Source organism: Citrus sinensis, chromosome 1, assembly GCF_022201045.2.
Source record: "Citrus sinensis cultivar Valencia sweet orange chromosome 1, DVS_A1.0, whole genome shotgun sequence".
NCBI lineage: Eukaryota > Viridiplantae > Streptophyta > Magnoliopsida > Sapindales > Rutaceae > Citrus > Citrus sinensis.
Genome location: NC_068556.1, coordinates 23,181,880 through 23,207,626, shown reverse-complemented (window position 1 = coordinate 23,207,626; position 25,747 = coordinate 23,181,880). Strand labels below are relative to the sequence as shown.

At 34.9% G+C, this 25,747-nt stretch overlaps 4 protein-coding genes and 1 long non-coding RNA gene across 5 annotated transcripts; 2 read left to right on the top strand and 3 right to left on the bottom strand.

Moving 5' to 3' along the window:
• Window positions 1-576: 576 nt before the first annotated feature.
• LOC102611132 (UDP-glucuronic acid decarboxylase 2-like) lies at window positions 577-3,719 on the bottom strand. Its single transcript, XM_052443440.1, has 7 exons — window positions 2,827-3,719; window positions 2,551-2,693; window positions 2,399-2,478; window positions 2,195-2,278; window positions 2,007-2,081; window positions 1,244-1,336; window positions 577-1,139 (listed from the first exon to the last, which is right to left on the bottom strand). Exons 1-7 carry the CDS (start codon window positions 3,438-3,440, stop codon window positions 885-887), a joined length of 1,344 nt encoding a protein of 447 aa, XP_052299400.1. The 5' UTR covers window positions 3,441-3,719; the 3' UTR covers window positions 577-884.
• Window positions 3,720-5,064: 1,345 nt separating this feature from the next.
• LOC102611423 (protein pleiotropic regulatory locus 1) lies at window positions 5,065-10,875 on the bottom strand. The gene is made up of 17 exons (XM_006488996.4): window positions 10,575-10,875; window positions 10,428-10,452; window positions 10,152-10,269; window positions 9,930-10,011; window positions 9,739-9,801; window positions 9,479-9,563; window positions 8,360-8,452; window positions 7,875-7,938; window positions 7,688-7,773; window positions 7,498-7,599; window positions 7,279-7,362; window positions 6,767-6,827; window positions 6,615-6,681; window positions 6,417-6,494; window positions 5,865-5,929; window positions 5,653-5,730; window positions 5,065-5,536 (listed from the first exon to the last, which is right to left on the bottom strand). Exons 1-17 carry the CDS (start codon window positions 10,706-10,708, stop codon window positions 5,364-5,366), a joined length of 1,458 nt encoding a protein of 485 aa, XP_006489059.1. The 5' UTR covers window positions 10,709-10,875; the 3' UTR covers window positions 5,065-5,363.
• Window positions 10,876-11,597: 722 nt separating this feature from the next.
• LOC102611723 (putative E3 ubiquitin-protein ligase LIN-1) lies at window positions 11,598-17,943 on the bottom strand. The gene is made up of 17 exons (XM_025102516.2): window positions 16,997-17,943; window positions 16,793-16,865; window positions 16,403-16,687; window positions 16,239-16,318; window positions 14,964-16,130; window positions 14,705-14,846; window positions 14,309-14,554; window positions 13,934-14,228; window positions 13,709-13,830; window positions 13,439-13,558; window positions 13,193-13,324; window positions 12,959-13,081; window positions 12,759-12,869; window positions 12,522-12,668; window positions 12,310-12,435; window positions 11,925-12,041; window positions 11,598-11,844 (listed from the first exon to the last, which is right to left on the bottom strand). Exons 1-17 carry the CDS (start codon window positions 17,740-17,742, stop codon window positions 11,827-11,829), a joined length of 4,050 nt encoding a protein of 1,349 aa, XP_024958284.1. The 5' UTR covers window positions 17,743-17,943; the 3' UTR covers window positions 11,598-11,826.
• Window positions 17,944-18,168: 225 nt separating this feature from the next.
• Window positions 18,169-18,827, top strand: LOC127901533 (uncharacterized). Its single transcript, XR_008053768.1, has 2 exons — window positions 18,169-18,357; window positions 18,453-18,827. It is a non-coding gene; the product is annotated as an uncharacterized LOC127901533 (long non-coding RNA).
• A 2,658-nt stretch (window positions 18,828-21,485) lies between these two features.
• LOC107178389 (protein GRIM REAPER-like) lies at window positions 21,486-21,833 on the top strand. The gene has a single exon (XM_015533517.1). The coding sequence runs from the start codon at window positions 21,486-21,488 to the stop codon at window positions 21,831-21,833; it is 348 nt and encodes a 115-aa protein (XP_015389003.1).
• Window positions 21,834-25,747: the final 3,914 nt, after the last annotated feature.

Genomic DNA, 25,747 nt, shown 5'->3' with positions numbered 1-25,747 from the left:
AATTAAAAAATAACACAATAATACTTTGAGTTTTAACAATAAAACAAATCAAATGAAAATTGAGAACTTAGAAAAATATATCTAAAAAAAAGGATATTTTCAAAAATAAAATGAATATAACTAAAAAAGGAGTTTTATGAGGAGATCAGAGGGGTGTCAATAGTCTAACTCTAATCCGAATTGTATTTGATTATATTTGTACTTTCTTCAACCCCAAGAATTAAATTTGTTATTTGCACTTACTTCGGCCCTAGTAGACCAAATTAACGTTCTGTACTTGAATAAAATTTTGCTTTCTTCCATCCCAAAAAGAAAATTAATTCGCAATTTTATTTCTCACGTGCAGTGGTATTAGACAGGCTCGTTCATTGGCTTTATTTAAAAATTATGATTCTTGCTCGCCAAGCAATCCTAAATCTCCCAAGATCAATTGAAGGAATAATCTACCTAGTTTTTATATTCTTAGCAAACATATTAATTGCTCGAGAAACTTAGTCAAATTGAACACTTTAAGCCCTTTGTTAATTTTGATATCTGTTACTTAGAACTAAAGATGGTAGTGTAAATAATACAGTGTTTATACTTGAAATGGGAAGTCATTACCTTAATGTCATTTGCATGGAATGGCCAATATCCACCAACAATATAGCACAATGCTTGATATAAAACCAAAAACCAATACTAATTAACGAAGAATCTACAACATAAAAATGGATTAAACAAATTCTCTCAGTGGATATAATTTCCGTTTTTTCCCTACAGAAGGGCTTCAGAATCTGCTGCTAATTTATTCCAAAAGCATTCCACTTATCTTTTATGTTTTGGCAGTTCGTTCATTTATACCTATTTATATATCTCCAGTTTTCCCAACAACTCATGGGAATTTAATTAGCAGAGTACATCGAAGAAGAAGTGGCATCACCTCCTCCACCACCAGCAGCAGCTTCCTTCTGGTCACCAAAAATTCGATGCCGGAAGTCGGCAACCATGAGAGGAAGCCCCTTCCGGAGGGTCACTCTTGGCTCCCACCCAAGAAGCTGTTTAGCCTTTGTAATGTCTGGCTTCCTTTTATGTGGATCATCCTCTGTGTTTGGCCTGAACTCTATCCTTGCATTTCGGTCTATTATCTCTTGCACGACCTGTGACATTATTAGTATATATATAAACTCGCAGATTAATGATATCAGTCGTGTGTAGTTGCGAAACGATGGTCCATAAATGCATTAATGAACAGGATATATACCTCAGCTAGTTCAAGCATGGTGAATTCACCAGGATTGCCGAGATTAAAAGGACCGACATGATCGCCCTCCATTAGCCTTATTAGGCCCTCAACCTGTAGAAGGTAGATTGTGAAAATATAACACAAAGAGTTCTATTCTTGTGGTCACCATAAATAACGTGCATGTGTGTACTGACTAGCTACTCAGAGCATGCATATAATCTAGAGGACATGACAGCCAAAAAGCCTCCCCCACATAACGCATTTACTGTGGTTTCAAGTACAAACACACAATTTACTCCAGTAGATACCATTCTGTAGAGGTTTTCACATAGTTTTTACTTGTTGGCATCTCTTTCAACATTTCAAACAAAATGGTCTTTGTACATGGTACATATATACCAGTGGTCGCTGGTGAGAGGGAGATGACACACCACAGTTCACAAAGCGGACACCAGCCAAATAATTGCACGGATTGACAATTACTTTTCACTAACAAATGAAAAGCAACCTTATCACGGATAACCAACAACGTCCACAATCACTTATGATCTTTCCCAACGAATTGTTTATATCAATGAGTGCTGTGTATCTAGGGTCTGTGACAGTGTGACGTATCATTTTCTGCGGATCATATATATAGAGGCAGAAATATCAAGTGAGGAAGCCAACAACACATGTGGCGCATACGATCCCGTACTCTGTGATAGTGTCGTCCGCCACATGAGCTTATTCTAAATGAAGCTAGATATGAGTCCATTACTAACGCTTTTTTGTCACTTACCAGGTCTGAAACGAATTGGAAACTTCTAGTCTGTTTTCCATCGCCATAAACAGTCAATGGCTCCTTCCTCAACGCCTGCACAAATTTTCAAGTTTATATTTAAACATGCATGGATAGTGCCTAGTGGGCAACTGCATGCATAAATATATTATTTATATCACATAAATTATAGGGGGAAAATTGCTCACTTGGGCGACAAAGTTGCTCACAACACGACCATCATCAATGCACATTCGTGGTCCATAAGTGTTAAAAATCCTAGCAATCCTCGCCTGCAAAGCAAAACAAATCAAATACAAATACAAATACAGAAACAAAAGAAAATCAATTATCTTATTGAACATTACAAGATGCGTTACATATATCTTTAATAATAAGGAACAGTACGTAACCTCAATTCCAAGTCCTCGATGATAGTCCATGGTCAAGGTCTCTGCTGTGCGCTTGCCCTCATCATAACAGCTTCTTACACCTGCCAAAAAGTCAAATCAAATGGAGGAAATCCAATGGGGATGATGAAATCAAACGGTGGAGAGTTACTCACCGATGGGGTTGACATTGCCCCAGTAGGTCTCGGCCTGCGGATGCTGTAAAGGGTCACCGTACACTTCACTAGTGCTTGTTAACAAGAACCGTGCCCCAACTCTTTTAGCTAGCCCTAACATGTTGAGTGTCCCCACCACGTTCGTCTTGTTCACCCCCACCACACGCAAAATAACAGTCAAAGGAATTCAAACTTCAAACAAATTAACAACAGGTTTCAACAAAAATAATAAACACATTAATTTTAATTTAATTTTTCTACATGTTAATGAAAAAGGATATGATGGTCTTGACAGGATTGAACTTGTAATGAACAGGCGAGGCGGGGCAAGCAAGATGGTAGATCTGATCAACTTCTAGAAGAATTGGCTCCACGACGTCGTGTCGAATGAGCTCGAACCGCGGGTTACCAAAATGGTGAATCAAGTTATCCTTTTTACCGGTAAAATAATTATCAACGACGATGACGCTATCACCTCTATCCATCAGACGGTCCACGAGGTGGCTCCCCACAAACCCGGCCCCACCCGTTACCAAAATCCTCAAGCTCTTTCTTTGTAATCCCAACGGCACTTTGCCACCCGCGTTTACGTGTTGTACCTCCGCAGCCTCGTAGAGGACACGGCGCCGACTCAGTTGGGTTGTCTCGGACGTCGTCAGAAGAGCCGGGTTGGCGATTTGGTGTTGACGTAAGGGAAGTTTGCTGAAGATGAGAGAGGAAATGGCGATGCCAATGAAGAGAAAGATGAGTCGTTGAGAACGAAGCATGTACTGAACTGGGTTTCGGAAACTTTTAACTGATTTCGAAGGCCTTGGTGATGAATCAAGGCCAATAATTTGGTCTTGTGTTTGGCTTGTTTGGCTTCTATGGATCAACTCATGAGAACCCATCTTTTGTTTTCCGAGCAGAATGCTTATAGTTCTAGATTTTCTCGAGAAAAACTTGAAAGCCAAAGAGTTGTTAACGTCTGTAATAACTCTGATGGATGTAGAGAGAGAGAGAGAATTTTGCTTGATTGGCACAGCAGCAGTAGTTGTGTTTCTGCATGAAATTAGGCCGCTTAATTCCTCTTATAGGGCCGTGCTTGTTGCTGTTCTTACGGTTTTGCATTTATGGTGCCAACTTTTATGCATTTTTGGAATTCACTTTGCTTACTATAAGGAGTTCATGTGTGAGCATGCATTTACTTGGAATTTTTTTTTTTAAATGTCCAAAATTTGGTTACATATATATATACACGCACCTGTTTTTATTGTTTTTGTAGCCAATAATCATTTTTGCATAATAATGCCCATACTTTCGGCAGTGGCAATAAACATTGTTAACTTTGCTTGTCGACTGCGGTAGTTAACTTGTCGTAACACTTTAAAACGAAAAATTAATTGGACATTCTTCTAATAGGACGTTCTTGTAAATTAACCTTGATTTCAGGTTATTTTAGTAAACTTTTCAAATATTTTAGTTATTTGAACCCACCAAATTTGCATCTACACTCATTTTAAAAAATAAATTCATTATTAAAAATTTAAAATCTTAAAATTATCCTTCACTAATCTTTCTCTCTGTACCTCACTATTGCATAATCACTCTCTACTTTTACATTCTGCAAACTAAACTTTCAATTTCATTTTCTTTTGGATTTTTTTTTTCATTTCTTAGTAAACATAATCTCTATTTCATATTTTTTATATATAAGATATTTTTTTAATATTCATTAACTTTCATAACTGAAAATTTTGATAATTTTTATTTCTGAATGATGGATTTTGATCCTCATAGTTTATGACAACTTATAACGAAACTAATTATTTGTTGTTTTGTAGTTTGCAATTAAAAGAAAATATATAAGGCATTAATGAGAGTTGAAGAATTGAGAATGAAAAGAGAAAGAAATGATTAATTAAGTAATTTCATCAAAAAGTATTTTAATAATAAAATTGTTAACTTGAAAAAAAAAGGTGTAGAGAGGAAATTAGTGGGTTCAAATAGTCTCACGCCTTACCCTAATATAATATATGAGCATTTTTTTGACAAAAGTTTGTTAAAGTATGATTAATGGTACGAGATAGAGATATTGAATCCGTATGGAAGTGTTCATGTATTAGCATTACTTCATATTTATCTATATAAATTGATTCTCACCTTCATCTCAAGATCTTAAAGCTCCCAATTGACTGACTGTAAGAAGGTAGCAAAGGTAATACCTTCAACGTACATAGACTTTAATTGTTGCGAAGACCGCACTGTCTACACTAAAGACCGAAATCGGCGAAAATGGAGGGAAGAGAAAGTAGGTAAAAGATCACAATATTTCAACCGTCAAGGGTGGCAATGATACTGCGACTAGAGCCAATGAGTGCACTAATACTAGGGCGTCGGTTGCAAACCCACCTGCTGTATTGTCTCGGAAGCAAAGGTTTGATTGCCAGTGGATTTATGGACAATGAGAATTTTTGCTTGCTTTCGAAACATTAGTAGTTTAAGCACTATGAACCTGCAGAGACTAAAAGATGCTTAAGATAAAAGTTTCTGCTTTCAAGCGATTACGGGGGCAGCAGCAAATATTTTAATAATTTTCACATGATCTCTAATAAGCCAAAACAACTCAAAGAGCAGCCCATTTTCACGAGGCAGGCAAGATTTTTCATCTTTTTATCTTTGAACTCTCATCCTAACCGGGGCAAGAACGTAATCATTTGTTATTGAAGTGGCCCAACCGCATCATATAGCTAAATTAATTTTACATGTTATTGAACACTATGAGACAATATGATACATGACAAAATCAAAGCAAGACTATGGGTAGGATGAGACTAGAATCGCCGGATATCTTTTGGAGGCTTAAAGTTGAGGGGATGAGTTTCCGGGGTGGCAGTTTCATCTTCTCTCCACATTTTGATTGTCTTGTCAGCTTCACATGTAACAAGTCTTGAACCAGTTACATCATAGGAGAGAGCATATATACCCGCTTCACTGTCCAATGAACCTGAAACAGATAATCATTCGACATTAGAAATTTTCCCCATTTTCAACAGCAGCCTTACAGCAATAAAAAGAATAATTGTAAATGAATGAATAAATAAAATTGGGTTCTGTATATACCAGGCTGTACAATTGTTTGGGCTTGCTGGAAATTGTGACCACTTTTCCAATCCCAGAACCACAGACTCCCATTGTCACCTTCAATTACATACAAGCAACCAATTAGAACATACACATACATGCCACAACGTCAGGCCTGATATCATCACAATTGAATTCTGACTTTTATAGAATCAAATGAGAAGCATATCAAAAGTGTAGCAAGTACAAACCTCCTGTAGCTAAGACACCCTCCTCATTGACAGCCATGGAGTTAATGATAGTTTTCTGCTGTGAGCTGCTCAAACGAACGTAGAGTTAGGAACTGATAAAGAAACTAAGACAATTCTATGATATACAATAAACATACATTAGGAGGTCTCTGGATAATGCATCATCATGATATTCCAAGTGCATTAATTAAAAACAATAAACTCAAAGCACAGTCTCAAAGCAATACTAAGACAGATGAGTAATCTGAGTGTAAGTTTTAAGGATTACATTTCCCAAGGAATATAAAAACAAACACTGTTCTAGACATTTATCAGAGTATATAGCCAAGAAGATTACTAACTAGAAATTATTAACTCAAACGTTTACTTCTCTGAATTTTTAGACTACAGTTATCAGTCAGAATCTCACTATAGAAGTACCAAACAGAAGAGAAAGTAAAGGAGGGAAAGTTAAAAAAAGAACAAACCAAGAGTATATATGCAGCGAAGGAAAGCAAATCTCATCTACAGTACATATTGAAAATATAGGTTGTTTGAGAACTTAGAACTTACAGCATGTTGTGTAGAAACTCTCCCTTTGGAAGGTTGAATTTCTTAATATTTTCAGCTGATGCAGAAGCAAAGCAATCCCTGGAATAACAGAACATATTAAAGAAAATTTAAAGACATCATACGTAGTTTAAGTACGATACAATCAATCACGGCTCTCTAGCTTCATAAAGGTAACTGATAACATGTCCGAGAACATACTCTGTAGGATGCAAAGCCATTGCTCGCACAGATTTCTTATGGTGTGTGAGAGTTAACATCGTTTTCCCTACAAGAAAAAAGGATTTGAAATGTTAATTTTCTTATGCAAAAAAGAGGAAAACTAATAACAAAATGAATAAATAAGTAGCTACCATATCTAAGATCCCAAAACTTAATGGTTGAGTCGTGGGAGCCAGTAACAACTTGTGGATCCTGGAAATGAAAGAAACACACTATAGTTTAACTAAAAAAATATTATTAATGGTCATAAATAGATTAGATTACGTAATAAGAGCACCCTATGTTCTCCCTTTGAATATGAAAGGCACAATACAATCATGTCATCCACAAAGAGTCATTTCACTTTAAAGACCAATTAACATTCCTATGTTTTGCTACAACCATGGCATAATTGAGAATCTTTCCATCACATTTGTTATATAAAGCAGAATGTTTCAGTTATACTTAATCTGCAACTTCACAATCTCTAGCATGTGCATGCATACTCCTGAAAACGTCAAGTCTCAGGGTCTAAGCAAACAAACAAATAGGAAACCCCAACTAGGAAACGAAACAAAACAAGCAGCAATGAGAATACATAAATAAACACCAGAATCATCTAAGACAATTTTTTCCAACACCTGAACACAAAAAATGTTCATACCGTAGGTCGAGTGAAAACTGAGCAAACTGTATTATCATGCCCAGCCAATGCAAAGATTTGCATTTTTGTACGAATATCCCAGACCTGAAAAAGTGTTATAACATCAAAAGATTACAACCATTTTTCTATACCACATTCAGCAAAACTACATACTCCATTCAGCGAGCAACGAACTGCACTCACAATAAAAATGTCATAAAACAATGATAAAATTTATACCCGGCAAACAGAATCACGACCCCCTGTAAGCAATATGTCAATGGTGGGATGAAGACCCAAGCAGTAAACACCACTTAGGTGGCCATGATAAGACCGGATAACCTGTAAAGCAGATTAAAAATTTCAACACTAAAATCACTTGTAAAATGGCTCAAAAAATTAATTTAACAGGAGTATTTGAAGTTCTGACCTTATTTTGTTCAAGATCCCAGCATTTAACTTGTTTATCATCACCGGCAGAGAACATATAAGTATGTTTGCTGCTAACAGCAAGACCTGCAAATGAAAGAAAAAAAATGACCTCAGAATTTTGTTCATAATTCAGAAAGTATTAGCTAAAAGCAATTTATGACTGGTAAAAATTTCCAGAAACTAACCTCGTACTTGTTCAATATGACCTGTTAGTGTCAACTTTAGTGTTCCTTTTGCTACATCCCATATCTGATCAAGAAAACAAATATATAAATGGAAACAGTCAAGCTGGATGTCCTAAGATGAAGCAATTATTACAATGTCAAGTTCAAACCATTCACAGTTTTTCTGATTTTCAAAAAGAATGGCTGCAATAATTTATCCATTCTCATATGCAACGAAAATCAAGCCTGCTTAACAGGTGAATTTCATCCGCATTTTTATCCACTAACAGAGGATTAGAAAAAGATTTATGATAATTATCAGAGTTTATGGTGTGAAAAGAACAGAAAAGTGAAAAGAAATCAAATAGCAATCGCAACATTGAGATAAGTTAAATATAGCACAAACAAGCCAAATATCTAAACAACACATAACCAAAGAAACACATAGAAGCTAACAGGAAAATAGTTCAGAAATCAGACATGAAAATGAAGATTAAAGCTCAAACCTTAATTGTACGATCTGCAGAGCCAGTGCAAAACCATGTATTGCTATGATCAAATGCAACAGATCTTACCCATCCCAAATGGCCACTAATGACCTACAAAGCAAAATCAATTTAAGCAAATATCAAATAAAGTCTGTTGGCAAATGATTGATAAATTAGAAACACACAGGAACATGTATGCATGCACACCCAGACACAAATAAACCAGACAAAGGCTAGTGTCAAATTTAAAACCATTAGGGAAAGATGAAAAATCCGCCTATGCAGACCTGTCAGGTGATAAGCCAAATTCATTAGCAGGGATAAGAAAATGAACATACTAAACAAAAACAAATGAAATCCCATGTTTTCTCCCTTAAATCTTAGCCACAAATGAATAGACATGATATTCATTTTTTCTCTTCATCAAATTTATTCAATGACCGTTAACACCATTACAATAGTGCCCTTCTAGATTTCCAATAATGGAATGGGATTAAAGAAACAGAAAATTGAATGTGTCAAAAAAAAATATATCATGCAACTATAAGGCTCAAATTTCCCAGTTTCAGATTGGTAATAGAATAAGTAGAGCAGACAAAAAAATAACTGAATGAACTTTTAAGCGTGTAGGGAAACCATCTAACTAAAATTTATATGAATGGAAAGCTCAGAGTCAAAACTTAAAGGTAGCCAAAGTCCGATCAAAACTTTTTTCTTCCCCTCCCCACATTAAACACACACGCACACTACATGAGACTCCAACCCGAGACCTAAGTCTTGGTAAGGCTGCCCACTACCCACTGGAGCTAGGCCTTGGTCTGAAGTTCGATAAGAACTATGATTTGGCTCCGTTAAACATCATACACTACCTTTCAATTTAAAGCAGATGAAGGTTCCATGAGCACGCCTAGATAAATGCATATTTTACTAAAAATTTTACAACAAAGATTATCATCAGAAAAGAAACAGTTAAATATGATTTGGCTCCATTAACCATCATACACTACCTTTCAATTTTAGTGCAGATGAAGGTGTCATTCTAAAGTTTTACAACAACGATTATCATCAGAAAAGAAACCAATTAAACCAAAAAACTTGCATGTGCACAAAGTAACAAAAGAATAAACCGTGTCTTACTCTGTAGCACTTCCATGGAGCATGCCATTCAGGACGTGGCCACTTGCTCGGGATTCGTTCCATTATTGCAGAAGTTGAAAGATTCCTATGGAAAAGAAGAAAGAAAAGAAAGTATGTTTAAAGTTGAGAATGGCCCGATTATCCAAGGTAGCACCAATACTCAAAATAGTAAGAGATATGTCAAGCAGTGCATGGTTTCAGTTACTCATATATCATTATAGCAGAATGAAAGAAAGCACAACAAAGGAGAAAATGAAAACCTTTCAGATGATGCAGAAGTAGATACAATGGCACTGCTTTTGCCTGAAGGACCAACATTATTTCTGCCAGAAACATGATATTGATTAAACCAAAGGCACAAATATACTCAGCAGTGACAGGATAAGATAAACACACATAAGAGACTGCTTTGTTAAGAAGTAAAAGCATTGAAACAGAAGAGAATACTCACAGTCCCTTAGGCTGCGCAGATGGACCAACAACCAAAGCATTTTGAGCACCTGCTTTCTGTGCATCCCTAGAGCCTTCTGGCCCTAAAACATAGTAAGTGCAATATTCTAAGCAAGGATTCAAGGCACATTGAAATCATAATAGATAACATTTCTTTATCACACTAAAAAACGCAGAATTAACAACTCTAAATTCTGAAGCATCAATTTCATATTAACAAAACCTGGAAGAGCAAGGACATCTGAAGATCCAGATGGTTGATTCCGATGAGCTATTGTAGTCGAATTAACTTGACGCCTAGGTTCATTGGTACTTTTAATACCTCCATACTCAAGATTTAGCTATAAATTCAGTCAAAATCCAATACATAAGCCACAATACAATCACATTGCCAAAAAAATTACCGGAACAAGCAAAAAAGGAAAACGAACTAAATATTTGAAAACTATACTCAAATTTCTCATTATATAAGCACAACCAATATATAAATTAGACTAACCTTATGGCTTATGCGAATTTTTTTACTGCATGAACAAAAAAGAAAAACGGTAAGTTTGAACTGCGTTTTAGGAAAACGAAAACGGGAAATGTAAAAGAATGACAGCAAAGAAGAAAAATTTAGGGTATAGAACAGAACGGTGGTGACCTTTCAGGATCGGGAGGAGGTAAGCGGCCGTGAGTAGGGCTAAAGAGATCGAGAGCTCGCTTTTGGGATTTGAGACTTAGCTTCTTTAGTGATTGTGGCTCTACCGGCTCTAAATCCATTGCTGGTCCGGGCATATTCGCTTCTTCTTCTTCTTCTTCGACTTCTAGCAACCGCTAGCTAGGGCTTTAGACGAAAACTGGAACAGATACAGCGAGAAAGACGGACAGACAGAGAGAGCGCGAACCGCCTCCGGGTCAAATTGTTTCGCTAATTTGTTTTGCGAGAATTTGTGGTTTTAATAATACGACTTCGTTTCTTTGCATAGGCTTTAGCTAGTAAAGTGAGTGTGGGATGGTCTGGATCCGGTACCGCTTTACAAACAGTGAGACAAAATTACCGAATTGTTTAAAAAAAAAAAATACTTTGTAATTTTAAAAAAAAAATAGAGGTGGGTAAAATCTAAATTATCTTTTTATCTCTTGTCATCACAAAATTTATAACTTGAGTAATTAAATAAAATTATTTAAAAATCACTCTATCAAAATATTGAAGACTAACACTTTATATTCATATTAGCTGTTTATAAGTTATTTATATTGATACTTCAAATATTAAAAGTTTACAACTTGCACCAATATCTTGGTGCCAAAGGGTGAAGCTAAGTCACCATTAATTTACAAATACAAATTAAATTATTATTATTATTGAAGGCTTAAAATTTGTTTTACCACCGGACCAATGACCCAAGTGGCAATGAATCTCAAATTCTAAAACACGCCGTAAATAATTATAGATTAATAAATATAAGCAAGGTTTATAATAAATTGGAAGTATAGTATATGTTAAAAGGCTCAATTTGCTTGCGATGTTAGTTCATATTGCGTTACGAATAACATAACTGAATATCCCAATTTTGAAGTAATAATTCTATTCTTCAATTTCCATCACGACTCCCACAATCATATAATGGATTCATTGCTCTTTTATGCCTCATGAAGCAGAGATAAGGAATATAATACCGAGTTGAAATGCTAATAAGACCAAATATGATTCAAAACTATGATGGTATTATACACTATCATACACAGTAACAGTCTTTCATCAGTTGCATTGCTATTTGAATTCCACAATATATATAATACATATAAGACACTTGGTGCCTTGATGTTTTGCATAACCGTCCCAATGCTTCTTTTATCCTGGCAATAGCTGCCTAAACAGAACTCCATTGACAATATATGCCACTTTCTTGCTAAAGTGGGATCCAGCCCTGTTGTTGATCAGGATCATGGAATTAGAGCAAAATTAAATAAATTAAATTATAGTGGGAGAAGAATTAAATGAACAAACCTTGATTAGTCCTGTCTCTGTACCGCACAAGACAATGTCATTGGCAGTGAGGAGACTTGTTATCTTGCTTCCTGCCGATATTCTTCCTACTTTCTGTTGTGTTCCTCTCAACCAAATCTAATTAAACAGTATACATCCGGAGTTAAAAAAAGTGCCATCACTTGTCAATTCAAATTCTACACCTTAAACTCTTAAAATGATAGTTTTGGGGTGAAAAATTTTGATTAAGTGGATGTCTGGAAGACTGGAACTGATATGTTAATAGTATAAGTGTATGGGTAATTGTTAATATTAGCTGCCAAGTATAAGTGTTTACTGGGCACTTTAGTTGTCGTGCTTCCAAAATTAAGCAGAAGCATTGCTGTTACAAATTTGTCCTAAATACCTGAAGGGAGCTTGCAGAAGAGTTGTAATTCAAGTATATGAAGTCTTCCACTACCGCCATTGCTTGTATAGTCGTTCCTTTTTCAGGAGCTATTGATATTTGAGGCTTTCTGTGTCTTCTCCATTCCTGTGATGTTTCTTTTTATCAGTGGGAGGTTCTTATGCAGTATATACATTTAGAGTTCGTATATAGTTCATAAAAAGTTCACATACCTTAATATTTGATCCTTCTACACTCGAACTTGCACTATACAGCCAATCTTTGTACACAACAAGTGAATTGATAGGTTTAGATTGCAGCCTCCAACTTTTAAATGGTGCTTTAATCTCTCGCTCCACATTATTTGACACTGCTAACTCCTGCAATGGTTTATGCTTCAGTATATGTAATGTACATAGTCTTAATTGTTGATGTTAGATTTTCTGCAAAGCAAGTGTTTAAGACCAAACCTGTATACTTGAGTCCATGCAACCAATATAAATCTTTCCTTGAACAACACTCATGGACTTAATGCCTTTGCTTCTGTAGATATCTTTCAAGGTTCTGGATGAATCAATAACCTGGAGATGGAAACAACTCAAGTTATATTACTTCACCAAAATTCTCAAAGAACCAGGCCAGTGTTATCATCATTGCTTCTTAACATTACTTTCATTCTGTGGCCTTGTGTGCTTGCAAATATCGTTTTGCCATATGTGTCCAACTTTCGGATGGGCTCTTTAGTTGCTATAACTTCAATGAGCTCTAATTTCCTTTGGACCATTTGCCAAACCTGCAAAAGGAAGATCAATTTCAAAGCAGATGGTTAAGATTCTTCTGCTGCCAACATATGTGAACCAAAGAAATTAGTTTCTACAAACAAAAAATCTAACATTCTACATACCCCGATGGTTTTATCAGCAGACCCACTTAAGAGACTCTCTCCTGGTTCAAACAAAGAGAAACTTGTCACTGCCTTTCTGTGCTCCTTAACGCCCCATACAAGCACGGCTGATTGCTTCTTGATGTCCCACATCTGTGTAGTGACAAACACATCATAATTTTGTTTTTCCAATAATACAACAATGTTGGATGAAATTTTGTTTAATAATGCTTAAGTTGTGGCGTGACTAAATGAATATTTGTATACCTTTATTGAACCATCAGAGAACCCACTGCAAAGCAGTCCTTTATAGTAGATCAGAGCAGTCACAGCTCCACTGCATTTGTGACTTGCCTCCAGAATTTGAGTGTGGACGCAAGAAATACGCTGCTCTTACCATTGTAAGGATATGGTTTAGAAAGTGAACGAACTTTGTCACAGTAATAATTTCACATCAAGACGTTTAAGGCTCTTAAATACACACAGTATGCTCTCACATGAACTTAAACACCATTATCAATTTTCTATTGTACTAACCGATATGTTGGGCAGGTAATAGTCAGCTGCTTTATGTAATTCCTCCGCCATCCAGGTTACATTCGAAAGGCGTCGCAGTGATTCTCGCACTCCTTCTGATGAACGAATAAGCTTTTGCATTCCTACACCAAGAAAATGCATCAGAATATGGCTTAATCAGATAGCACGCTTAGCTATTATGTTACTTGTGATTGTGTAACAATTCTTTCACAGTAATGGCATTACCTTTGCCAGAAGCATAGTTGTAGATGCACAGACAAGCTAAGAGTCTTTCTTCAAGCTCCAATCCAGGATGCAAAAATTGTTCAACTCCATCGAGTAAGATTTGGCATGCAGAATGTCTTACACTATTTGGACTTTTTGAAACTTCAAAACTAAGCCATGCAATTGTGGTGAGAGAGTCCCGACACACACTCTTTGTCTTACTCTTCAGTCCCTTCTCGAGAGCATAATAGATGGGCTTCCCAATTTCAATAATGCTCTTTGCAATCTTGCTGCTCCATGAGTCTACTCCTCTATCCTACAAAATGAATGTCTTCATTCTACAATCACATGTAAACGATAAATCAATGCTAACATTAGTTTCTTTTAGCATCTTACCTGCAGGCTTTGATCCAACCAGTCAAAGTTTCTTATCATGTTCTGTAGCCACGATGAGTTTAAACCGGCCTTCTTCACAAGCCAAGCTACTGTGTATGGCTCTCCTGTCCAAGAAAATGTTCCACCAATGTTTGATAGAATGAATGAAGATAATAGCTGCATCGTCGAGCTTTCTTCAGATGCTACTGCTTTGAGGATTACCTGCATTGCCTCTTCTGTGAACACACTTTTACCAGTTGTATTTTCCTGCATATAGTCATTGCCTATTTTATGTCAGTTGAAGCATTCTCTAGTATTTGGTATGTAGTTTTATTCAGTTTATATACACATTTCAAATTAAGCTTTTAATGAAGTAACCTGTGGGATATTATAGGCTACCATAATCAAGAAACTTACCAGTGTGTCTAACTGAAGCAACAAATTTGCTGCCAAAAGTTGGTAATCGGATTGCAGTTGTTGAAGAGAAAGCTTTAATATGTGCAAAATATTAATGTTTCCTTCTTTGTGTATCCGTTGCAATAGGTCTATGGCTGATGATCTGGAGAAAATGATGATTAAACCTAAGAAGGCCCTCATAATGTTCAAGTCCAGTGTCCTTACAACTAGATTGAATGCATGTTAGATCTACCTTAAATTGTAGTTACTATTCTCATACCTTGGTATGCGAAGGATCTCATGAAAGAATTCAAGTGCTATCATAATGGCGCGCTTCTCACCACTCTGTAGAAGGCAGGCCAGTGGAGCAACAGCAGTGAATTCAGACAAATATTTTCTGCATTGTCCATCGAACTGTATGCATTTTACAAGAATTGTGGCCAAAGAGATTAGTTCTTCCAGATTTTGATGTCTTGCAACATCTAGGAGGCCACAGAGGACTCGCGGAGAATTTATTGCAGCCAAATGCATGTTATTTGTAGCATAATCAAATGCAGTTACGAGTACTTCGATAATCATCAGTGATGCAGCAGGTGGTGTCAGCCGAACTGATTCAAGCTTCCCTTTGTACAATTTTGAAGTGCATATAACCTCCACCAATGTCGGTAAGAGCTCTAAGGTCTTAATTTCTGTAGGAGATGGCTTTATCAAGTAAATAAGAATAGCTGCCTCGGGCACATTTCTTTTTAAAGCAGTTGCCAAATCACTTAGCCTTAAACCCTTCTTCTTAATGTCTTCTATGACTGATTCATTTGCCAAAATGATAGTTGTTAATATAGAAACCGACGCTCTTATCACTGTTTCCTCTTTGGAAGCTGAAATGGCTGTTAGCAGTTGTTCCAAAATCACATCCTGCAACATATCATATTTCACTCCTGTTTTACTATTCAGCATCTTATAAAGGGTTGTGACTTCTACAACATAATCTTTGTTGCATTTCCTTAAATCTCCTGAGAAACACAAGCTTGAAATTGCTTTCTCAATTATTTCTAACAATTCACTCTTCGCATCCTTTTCCCCGTTTAAACATTCTTCATTGAATTTCTTCCTGCCAGATGAGTTGTTCTTTTTTCCTTCAGAGCTTCCTCGGAAGTCCATTTCGGTAAACCTACAACTCTGCAGAGATGAAGATAGCACGCAATCAGAGGGCTGGACTTTATGCTGTTTTGATATCTTGCCCTCTACATGGCAAGAACCATTTGATATCTTGTCCCTGAGTTCCAGAATGGATAAGTTGAAATGCCCGCTAGAACTTAAAAATCTTCTAGAAAAATTCCTATTGCTGTTTGTTCCATTTGATTCTTTATACATTGGACGTTTGGGAGCTCGCAGGAAAGAAATTTTTGCGGATTCCGACCCTGATGACGAGCAATAAGCCTGCAGCTTTCTGCGTAGGTCGTTACCATTGAAGGAATCAGTAAAATTTAAATATTAGTATGGACATTGTAGAGTTAGATATTCATACAAATGGTATACGACTGATTATGAACTTAACTGATCAAAATTTTCTGGCCGTCGATCAACTGCACTTGTTCCTTCGTTTGCTATTAAACTTTTAACAATCCCCATGTTTGCCTGAAAGTACAAGAAAAAGGCATGAACATTGTAATCATATTCTAAATTACCAAATCCTTAGCAAATGGTCTTTTGGACAATTACCTCAGAGTCACTTTCTTCCTCAATTTCAGTAGAGCATGAACCAACTGTAGTTGACCTGTCCGACTCAGACTCTTGCAGCATATCGTAGAGGCATTTGGTGCTTGATTTTTTTCTCAGCCCTGCAGTACGACGTTGCAACCTCGGTACTTCATCCAAATTTTTTATATCTTTACCATATTCTTGAATTTCTGGAATTTTTCGGCATGCCTTTGTTCCGACTGTTGTGTCATTAGTTACATCTTCTTGAGGATCAAGTGGATGCACCTTTGCATACAGCATTAATTTCTATGGCATCATACGAGAAAATCAATTTCTAGAGGCAAGGATTGTTTAATCTAATGTGTTAATATAAGATTCTTTGCCACAAAATCAAGTCAAAGGCATACATACATTACTAGAAGTTTGCAATTTTGGTACATGTTCAATTGAACTGGAAGATTCAGACCTGCCGCGTATCTCATGCCTGTTCATACACATACACACTAATTCTTATTACAGCTTGCAGGATCACTCACAGCCTCAAAAAAAAAAAATAATTAAGCAGGTATCCGTAAACAATCAATGGATTAGTATGAGCACCAAGAGGAAACTTACGTATGAAATTGAGCTTCCACACCAGAAGACGAAACCTCTCTGTATCCACAGTGCCTCTGAGGAGTCTCTTCGTGCAGAAGGACTTGGTAATACATTAGCCAATGTTTGTATCTCCTTGCGATCAGCCTCATCGCGTCACTACCATTCGTCTCATCGGATTCCAATATCTTCCTTCCACTCATTGCTTGAAGTTTAGGCAACCCCAGTGAAGGAAAAAGACACTTACAAAGTTCTGGTGCAAATTCTGTTCCAATAAGCCTCGGATAAACCGATAATGCTTGAAGAAAATGCAGCGCCACTTGCAACTCATCCTCTTGTAGCTTCTTAATCACAGACAGATAAAAGTAAGCGCAGGAAACCAAATAACAATTCGGGATTCCAGATGTGACTTCTTGCTCATCAAGCAACGCCGGTGCCTGAAGCAGTCTCTCAGAGTTACATAACCTACGAGCTTTCTCTTCAGGCCATTCCGCTTGAATTGCAGCTTCGATGCTATCTATACCCCAGTAAAGATTTGATAAAATCGAGTGCTCAGAGAATTCAAAGAACTCCTTCCTTTTCATGTTCAGCTTGGAGGCACATCTCAATTTTAAAGCGTGCCACCTTTCAACGTGTGTAATGAATTCAAGAATGAACTCATTGATTGAAACTACAAGTGCCCGAATGATCTCGAGGCCCGGTGGTTTCTCATGGTCATGATGGAAGCTTGATGAAGAAGAAATGGAAGCCATTGAATTGATAGACATATTGGTGGTACATAAGCAAGAAGAAAAGTATTAAATGCTATATAGCAGATAAGAGAGAGAGAGAGAGAGAATGATAATATGTAAGTACTTGTACCAAAACCAAGTTCCCGTGACTGTTCCAGCCAAATTCCAAAGATGATTGTCCCTCTATTTCTTCCATTGAAGCTACAGACAAAATGTTGACCGTTGCTTCTGTTTGGGGAAGGAAAGAGAGGTAAATAATAAAACAAGCAATGCTGCATTCATCTTCACGTGGTCTCTCTATCATATCCCTTCTAAGCCTTTGTTTGTTTGTGAATTGTGAGTCATTTACTCTTTGCTATTTTTTGCTCTCTATTATTTGCGAAACAAGTAGCTATATAGCTCTTGACAAAATTTTCAAAATCATGGAACCTCTTAAATCAACTCCACTAATACACATGAAGAACTTAAAAGTGTGTATTTTAAAAAAAATAAAAAGGTTAATCATAAGAACCTTTTTATTTAACATTGAATATAGTTATAAAATTGGGCAGCCAGAGTTATAATTCCCTCTTCAGATGGAGAAGAAAATGTGGTGACGGCATGTTATAGAAGTTACTGCCATTTCCAGAATAATGCTTTGGAAGTTTGTAAGTAAGTAGTTTTAACATCTTGCATACATTTGAGTTCTATTCATATCTTTCGTTGCCTCGAGCTCTGTACTTACAAGGTGCAAATTGACTTGTCAGAAATGGCTTCATGAGAAGAGCAGAACCCATGAGTCCATGACCATCCCATAAACAATCAGTCAGATTTGGCTTCAGCTTCACCCTACGTTAGTTTCCGAGGTGGAGTCTTTATATTTTTAGAAGCGGCATGTGGGTCTGGCTCCGGCTGAGCCCCTTAGATGGAGAGGTGGTACTAGTGATGCTTTAAATTAATTACCCGTGTCTTTTGTTTGATACGATGGAGGCCAATTTATTATAGCATTTGTCGCCTGTCATGATAATTACTTCACTTTCGTGAAGACGAATAAGAATTAAGAATGCTCTCTTTTATTTACGCAATAATACATGCATCGCTTTCATAAATAGTGTTAAAAATTATAGGTAAGTTGGAGCTAACGTTTCGAATTTTTTTTTTTTTTTTTGGGTTGATGTCCTTCAAATTTTATTTTTATAATATTATATAATTTGAGGTGTCAACAACAAAAATTTAGAAATTTCCCTAAAAAAAAAGACCAAAGGTCAATGAGCAATGTATTTTTATTTTTATAATACATTTTACAAGCAACAATGTATTGTAGATAATCCAAATATATAAAGTCTTTTTAATTCTTCTAAGATATGGTCTGTATAACTCAAAGGTCAATGAGCCTAAGATTGAAACCTATTTTATAAATGACAAATGTATTATGCTGTAGATCATATACATGTATTATAAAGATCTTTTTAACAAATAATGGATTCTGATTTGCATAATTGAATGATCAAACGTTTGATGATGCATTGGGTGGGTGGGCCCTTGATCCAGATGGAATGGACTCCTGTCTGTCACGGGTTCCGATTGTCATTGCATAATTGGATTCTGATTGCATAATTGAACGATCAAACGCTTGTCATCGCTGGATCAACATCACACGCACGCAACTAACAAAACAAATATTCAGAAAAAAAGAAATAAAGATCTTAATACGTGTAAATGATCAAATTACATCTATTAATCTTGTGATTGGAAAATGACAATCACGAATGATCACCTGTATAACATGGGCCCAGGTCTACGCCCTTCTTTAGAAGAAATGTTCAAATAATCAGGACCCACACCTATGTCCTCTTTTAGAAGGAACGTTCATCATATGGCGTATTAAGCATGGCATCAATTGTTTGATTGCAGCCTTATTTGGCATGTTCACTTTTGGACGCTGACAAGAATTTTTGCGAAAATTATGCAATTGTAGTTGTACTGATTAAGCACACCCGCTAGTTAGGACCAATGGTATTGGGCCAAGCCCATAGATGGGTGAGCTTTAACGTACATTGGTCCTTCTGCGAGTTCAGACTTCAATAGGCCTTTTGACACCCCTCAAAATTTCTCATAAAAACCCTTTTATTGAAATTGCCTAAATAACTAAAATTTAAATTAATTTATTTTTATTTTGAATGGAAATTCAATTAAAGATATAATAAATCATTCTTTTAATTTTTTTTTTACGCCGACCCATTTCATAATTTAGATTATTAGTATAGATTTTAATTAAACATATGTTTCTTGGAGAAAAATATTAGACTTTAGAATTATGGATATAAACTATATAATAAAGAGAAAATCATTTCAGATTTTAGAATTTTTATGTATATTTTGTAAATAAAAAAAAATTAAAAGAAATACTCATTTGAAGGTGAAATTTTATGTGACGATTTTCTATACGGGTTTCTATTTTTTTTTTTAAATTAAAGCAAAAATATGTAAAGAAATAATATTCGATAGGGGTGCTATAAGCATTTTCGACGGGTGTAGAAAGCTCCACTCTTAACACTGCGTCTGGGTTTAAGAGGTTTTATTTACTTTTGAGCCCAATTCCGACTTGATTCTATTTGCTTCCTCGACTCAATTTTTAGAGTATGCGAGGAATTCGATCTGCTGAAACCCGACCTAGCATAAGGGATAGCTCCTTTTCATTCACGCGAAAAGACGTTCGATTTTGAGTGTACATTAGTGAGATAAGGTCTTTTTTTTTTTTTTTTTTAATGTAGATTCATTCTATAGTAAGTCCAAAAAATCGAAGTTGCACTATAAAAGAATTATTTTGTCCCTACCAAATATGAGGCGACCCCAAAAAGAAAAAATAACAATAATTAATTTGTTCTCATAAATTTTTTTTATTGTAAATATTAGTTTATTAACGTAATATTACACTTACCAAATATCATAATTTGTTTCTTATTCCAAGTGGAATGACATTAATTCAATGAAAGAGATATATTAACTGAAAATTTAAAGTTAGGAAGGAATATATTTCAACGAATGAATTACAGTTCATTTCTTGAGATTGATAAATTGAAATGCTGCTTAAAAGGTGTAATCATTTTGAAAAACTCCTGTTGCCACCGAAAGCACTTTAATTTATTTTTTCACCTGTGCTTTAGTGTTATTTGGGAAAAATAGGTGGAAAACATTAAAGCATTTGAGAGAAGCACTTGTGACAAAAATAGTATTTCCAAAATTATAATTTAAAAAAAAAAAAAACCTTAAAAGCACTTTAATTTGTTTTCTTCCATTGTTTGCTTGCATAAAACCATTATTATGCTTTCTCATCACAATCCTTTGCTGCCTCATGTTTCTTTAATAATAATATATATCTTAATGGTTAGTAATCATTCATAATAGATAAAAATGATTAGTTACAAGATTCTCATTGACTAATGAAAAATAAAATTGAAAATATATGTATATGTTTAAATCCAACTCAAATTCATTCATGTCTACTTCACTCCTCTACTCACTAATACTTTGTACCATATTAGGTTTTATCTCTACGTAATGTAAAGTGTCTTCATGTCACAAGTTTGACAAAAATGCTTACCGCCCCAAATTTTTATTCTCATTAACATCAAATGCTGCCGCTAAAGTTTCATCAATTCTTTTCCTCCTACACTCAACCACACAATTCAAGCACCATCCATGTCGATTTTGCCATGCATTCTAAATACTTTTGGCCTTTCTTTCTCTTTCTATTAATCGAAACTTCCTATGGAGTCAGCATTGCGTCTGCTAGGCAAATGGGTTTGCAGAATTCTGAGGATGCCCCGACGCACTTAAACTTTTTTCGAGCTGCATTAAGAGGAAGGCAAAGGGTTTTATCATGTGCTCATGATCCTAATGTCTGTTCGGATCGTGAAAAGAACCCTTGGGGTGGCGACACGTGTTGCTTTCGACGGTTCTGTAAAGATACGTTGAAAGATTCAGATAACTGCGGGGGTTGTGGCAAGGCTTGTGGTTACGGGCTTGTTTGTTGTGACGGAAAGTGTGTTGATGTTCAGAATGATCCTCGGCATTGTGGCTCTTGTTTTGAAGAGTGTCCTGGGAAGAACACATGTGCTTATGCAATGTGTGATTATGGTGGCTGATTGATGATGATGACGATTGATTCATCAATAATAAACTCCTGTAAAATTTAAGTTCACTCGTGATGGCTCCGCCAAGAATTTGGTGTCAGGTTTGTGTCAGTATGTATCATGCAAATAAGAAGTGTTGTGCTTCGAAATTGTGTCGATATCTATCATCTACTTTGCCCTTATTTTCTTTGGATGCATGCATTTCATTCAAATAATTCGTGTCAATGGATCTTTGTAAAAGACAAATATTTGTCTGATTATTGATTAGAAAAGTTTGAAATTAATGTGGGTGATTCATCTGAAAGGTTAAAAATCCATCACTGTATCGATATGACTGTGCTACTGATTATTGAAAAGTTGGACTGCAGTGGAACAACTCTGTGAACCAAAGAGCTGTTTCCAATTTTTTATTGCATGTACTTTTTTTTTCGTTACAAATATCAAATTTTCAGTATATTATATTAGAATATTTCTAAAAAACTCTTTAAATAAGATTTTATTACTCATTTAAAAAGTCGTATAAGCATTTAATATTCCAAAAAACACCCCAATTAACATTATTCAAATAAGAAATGATCATCTCTCTTCAATTTTGTAAAGTTACTTTCTCACTCTTCAATTTATTTTCATTACTTTGTATTGGAGAGAAAGAGAGAAGTGTTTTAATTACCATTTATTTTTCTTTGAAAAAATATTTATTTGATTCAAATAATATTAACCTATTTATATTTGAAGTGCCTTTTAGAAAATAATATATTTTTTCACACTCTTTTTTACCACATAGGTAAACAAATAAATATTTAAAGAATAAAATTAATAGAGCATTTTGAAGATGCTAGTGCCCCACTGCCCCTCTTTGTTTTACCTTTTTTATTTGTTGTCGGTATATATTAATAATTTTTTAAATTTTTAATATACACACACGCACCAATCAGGAATTTTAAAATGTGAAAAAATTAAAAAAAAACATATAAACCATTATTATATTTATACACCTTAAATTTTAAAACCTGTTAAACACGATGGTTTAATAGTTTTTTTCAACTTTAAAATCTAGAAAACTACTAATACAAACACACACGCACGCACGTAACATCCTTGTGTTGAGGACTTTTTCTTGGCTACTTCGACGTGGGCTTTTCAAATATGAGACTTTTACTTGATAGCGACGATGCAACAACGTTAACGTCATATAATTAATTGTATATTTAATAAAAATTTTTAGGTCAATTAAAACATAATGATAGTCAATAATGCATACACTATGGGCATTGAACATTGCTATTCCCAGTTTATTTTATGATAAATTTCAAATTTGTCAGTTTTTTTTTCTTTTTATATATATATCTTCACTTCATTAAGATCTCATCCTATCGTTTAAAAATTATTTAATTTAAAATTTGAATGATACAATTATCAGTAGCATTGTGATACTAAATTGAATCAAGCCATACAACTGTTGGTATAACCATGTCATTATGTCACTAAGCAAATATAAAAATGTGAATTCCAAGTTTTAGATCCAAACTTGTCAGCGATGGTGCATGTATTGTGATTATTAAATGCATTGAAGTAATCATGAATCGACAGATTACTGAAATTATAAAACTCCCCCTTTCTAAAGTAAAAGATTACATCACAATAATTCATAAAATGGAATAATGACCATTTTTTTTTTGACCAATATGGCTATATCTTTTTATGTGCGATCAAATCATTCCATCACCATCGGTTCAGTCTGGCCCCAAGCCCTAGCACTGCAATTTGCATCTCCAGCGCTTTTCTTTAGGATAGCAAAATGTAAAATCTGTTCTTTACTTACGTTTCTCATCGGGTTAATTATATTTTTAAGTGGGATAAAATTGTGGTGAAACTGTGGTAACGTGCTACAGTTGCACCCAATCGTTGAATTTTCACTTATTAAAATAGACCCCATTCATTTGAGTGGATCCAACGGTTGGTGCAACTGTGACACGGTACCACAGTTGCACTGTAGCTGACCCTTTTAAGTGACATATGTTTTGATAAATTTTAAAAAAGTGACATAAATTTTAAAAGTATTCGATTAAGTGATATTTTGTTAACTTTTGCCATTAACTTTAACAGAATAGTCAATTAGTTACAAAAATAATGTCTCTATCCCTAAAAATTAGTTATAAAATAATATTTGTAAAACCCTACAATTAGTTACAAAATGACATTTATGCCCTTACTCACTTATTTTTAATTTTTAGATAAAAAATAAAAAATAAAATCTAAATCTTTTTTTTTGGTTAAATCAAACATTTATAAAAAATCTTATTGAATCAAGTTAATTTGTAAACATAAAGAAGCAGATCTCTTATAAATTATAAAGCATTATATAAATCTAATATTTTTTTTTTATCTATGTAGCTTTATGAAAAAAATAAGTTTAGTTTTTTTTTTCAATTTTACCCTTACTCTGTTAAAATTAACGGTAAAAGTAAATGTTGCATGATTGAGTATTTTTAAAACATATGTTTTTTTTTTAAATTTATGAAAATATGAGTGACTAAAAATAATTGACCCTTTCTCAACAATGTGGAGGCAGTACGCTCCCACATGCCTCCATGATATCTACAAGTCAAAAGTATCCTTGATGACTTTTGTTGACAAAAGCTGCCCGTCTTTTGTCACGCAACAGGGTCTATAATAGTATATCCAACGATAAATGTATGCCATGGCTAACTAGTCTTATAAAGTATTTGACTGTAAATATTAGTAATTATCTCGTATAATGTAAATTATTTTAGTTGATATTAGTATATCCAATGATAAATGCATGTCATGACTAATTAGTCTTATAAATTGTTTGATTGTAAGTATTAATAATTATCTCGTATAATATGAATTGTTTTAATTTAATTGTAATATCAATCTGAAAAAAAAAAAAAGAAGAAGGAAGCCCTCTATTGCCATCATAAAAAATGTGGAATTTCATAATAGCACGATTTGATTATATTAAATTGATGGATCGTGTCACAAACTGTCATCTGTATATAAATTATTAGAAATTTTGAAATAATACGGCATCATTTCTGAAATCATACGTGAATCAAAACTGAATTACAAGTATAAGTTTTGGGGGGGGGGCCTCGGGGGGTGTTTCGAGTAGAGATGGCAAAACCCCGGGCCGGGTCCGGGTATTGCCATGATCGGACCCTGCCCGGATGCAACCGGTCCGGGTCCGGGTCCGGGTCCGGGCCGGATTTTAATCCGGGTACCTGGATTTTATATTTTTTAATATTTTATGTATATATATTTTTTATTTTTTGGTAATTTTATAAGTTTTAAATTTATTTCAATAAAATTTGACATGAAAATATAAACTTTAAGTGTTTAAAACTTTATATATGTATAATAAATAAGTTAAATAAATATAAAATATTTAAAATAATATATATTTTATAATTTTTTTAAATAAAATCTGGGTTCCGAATTTATCAAGTGATGCCCAAGACCGACCCAGCTTCATACCCGAGCCGAATATTACCCGGCCCGCAACACCCGAGTACGATCCGGGTCCGGACCGGACAAATATTTTTGCCACCTCTAGTTTCGAGAGCAAATACAATCTACCAAGGAATAACTGGGAAGCACCGTACTAGAAATGACCTGGAAGATTTCTATACGCGCCTGATGCCTCCACCATCGAAAGAAATAAATAACTATCCTTTAATTACTTTTTTTTTTCTAATTTTCATATTCCTTTAGTTACTTTTTAGTTCTAATTTTCGTATTCAATTTCGTATTATATACGATGAACCAAAGTACTTTGATTTTTTTTTCTTTTTTTAATGAACTGCAATCTATAGACATTTACAATTTAAAATTTACTGAGAAGTTAAATTTATACACTATATAGTTCAAACCAGAAATCTACCACGGTTAAAATTTACTGAAAA

Bases quoted from the DNA above. Each gene is read 5' to 3' on its own strand.
- LOC107178389 (XM_015533517.1), top strand. From the start codon at position 21,486: ATGGGTTTGCAGAATTCTGAGGATGCCCCGACGCACTTAAACTTTTTT.
- LOC102611423 (XM_006488996.4), bottom strand. From the start codon at position 10,708: ATGCCCGGACCAGCAATGGATTTAGAGCCGGTAGAGCCACAATCACTA. The intron at 6,682-6,766 runs GTAGCTACTTAT...TTTTTCTTGTAG, and splicing joins GTTTTGGGATCTTAGATATG to GGAAAACGATGTTAACTCTC. The intron at 5,731-5,864 runs GTTTGTACTTGC...ATGTAATTGAAG, and splicing joins GGGTGTCTTAGCTACAGGAG to GTGACAATGGGAGTCTGTGG.
- LOC102611723 (XM_025102516.2), bottom strand. From the start codon at position 17,742: ATGTCTATCAATTCAATGGCTTCCATTTCTTCTTCATCAAGCTTCCAT. The intron at 16,866-16,996 runs GTAAGTTTCCTC...GTGTATGAACAG, and splicing joins GTGGAAGCTCAATTTCATAC to GCATGAGATACGCGGCAGGT. The intron at 16,319-16,402 runs GTAATTGTCCAA...TTGTACTTTCAG, and splicing joins AGGAAGAAAGTGACTCTGAG to GCAAACATGGGGATTGTTAA.
- LOC102611132 (XM_052443440.1), bottom strand. From the start codon at position 3,440: ATGGGTTCTCATGAGTTGATCCATAGAAGCCAAACAAGCCAAACACAA. The intron at 2,694-2,826 runs CTTTTTCATTAA...GGTGAACAAGAC, and splicing joins CCTGTCAAGACCATCATATC to GAACGTGGTGGGGACACTCA. The intron at 1,337-2,006 runs GTAAGTGACAAA...TACCTTCTACAG, and splicing joins TCCAATTCGTTTCAGACCTG to GTTGAGGGCCTAATAAGGCT.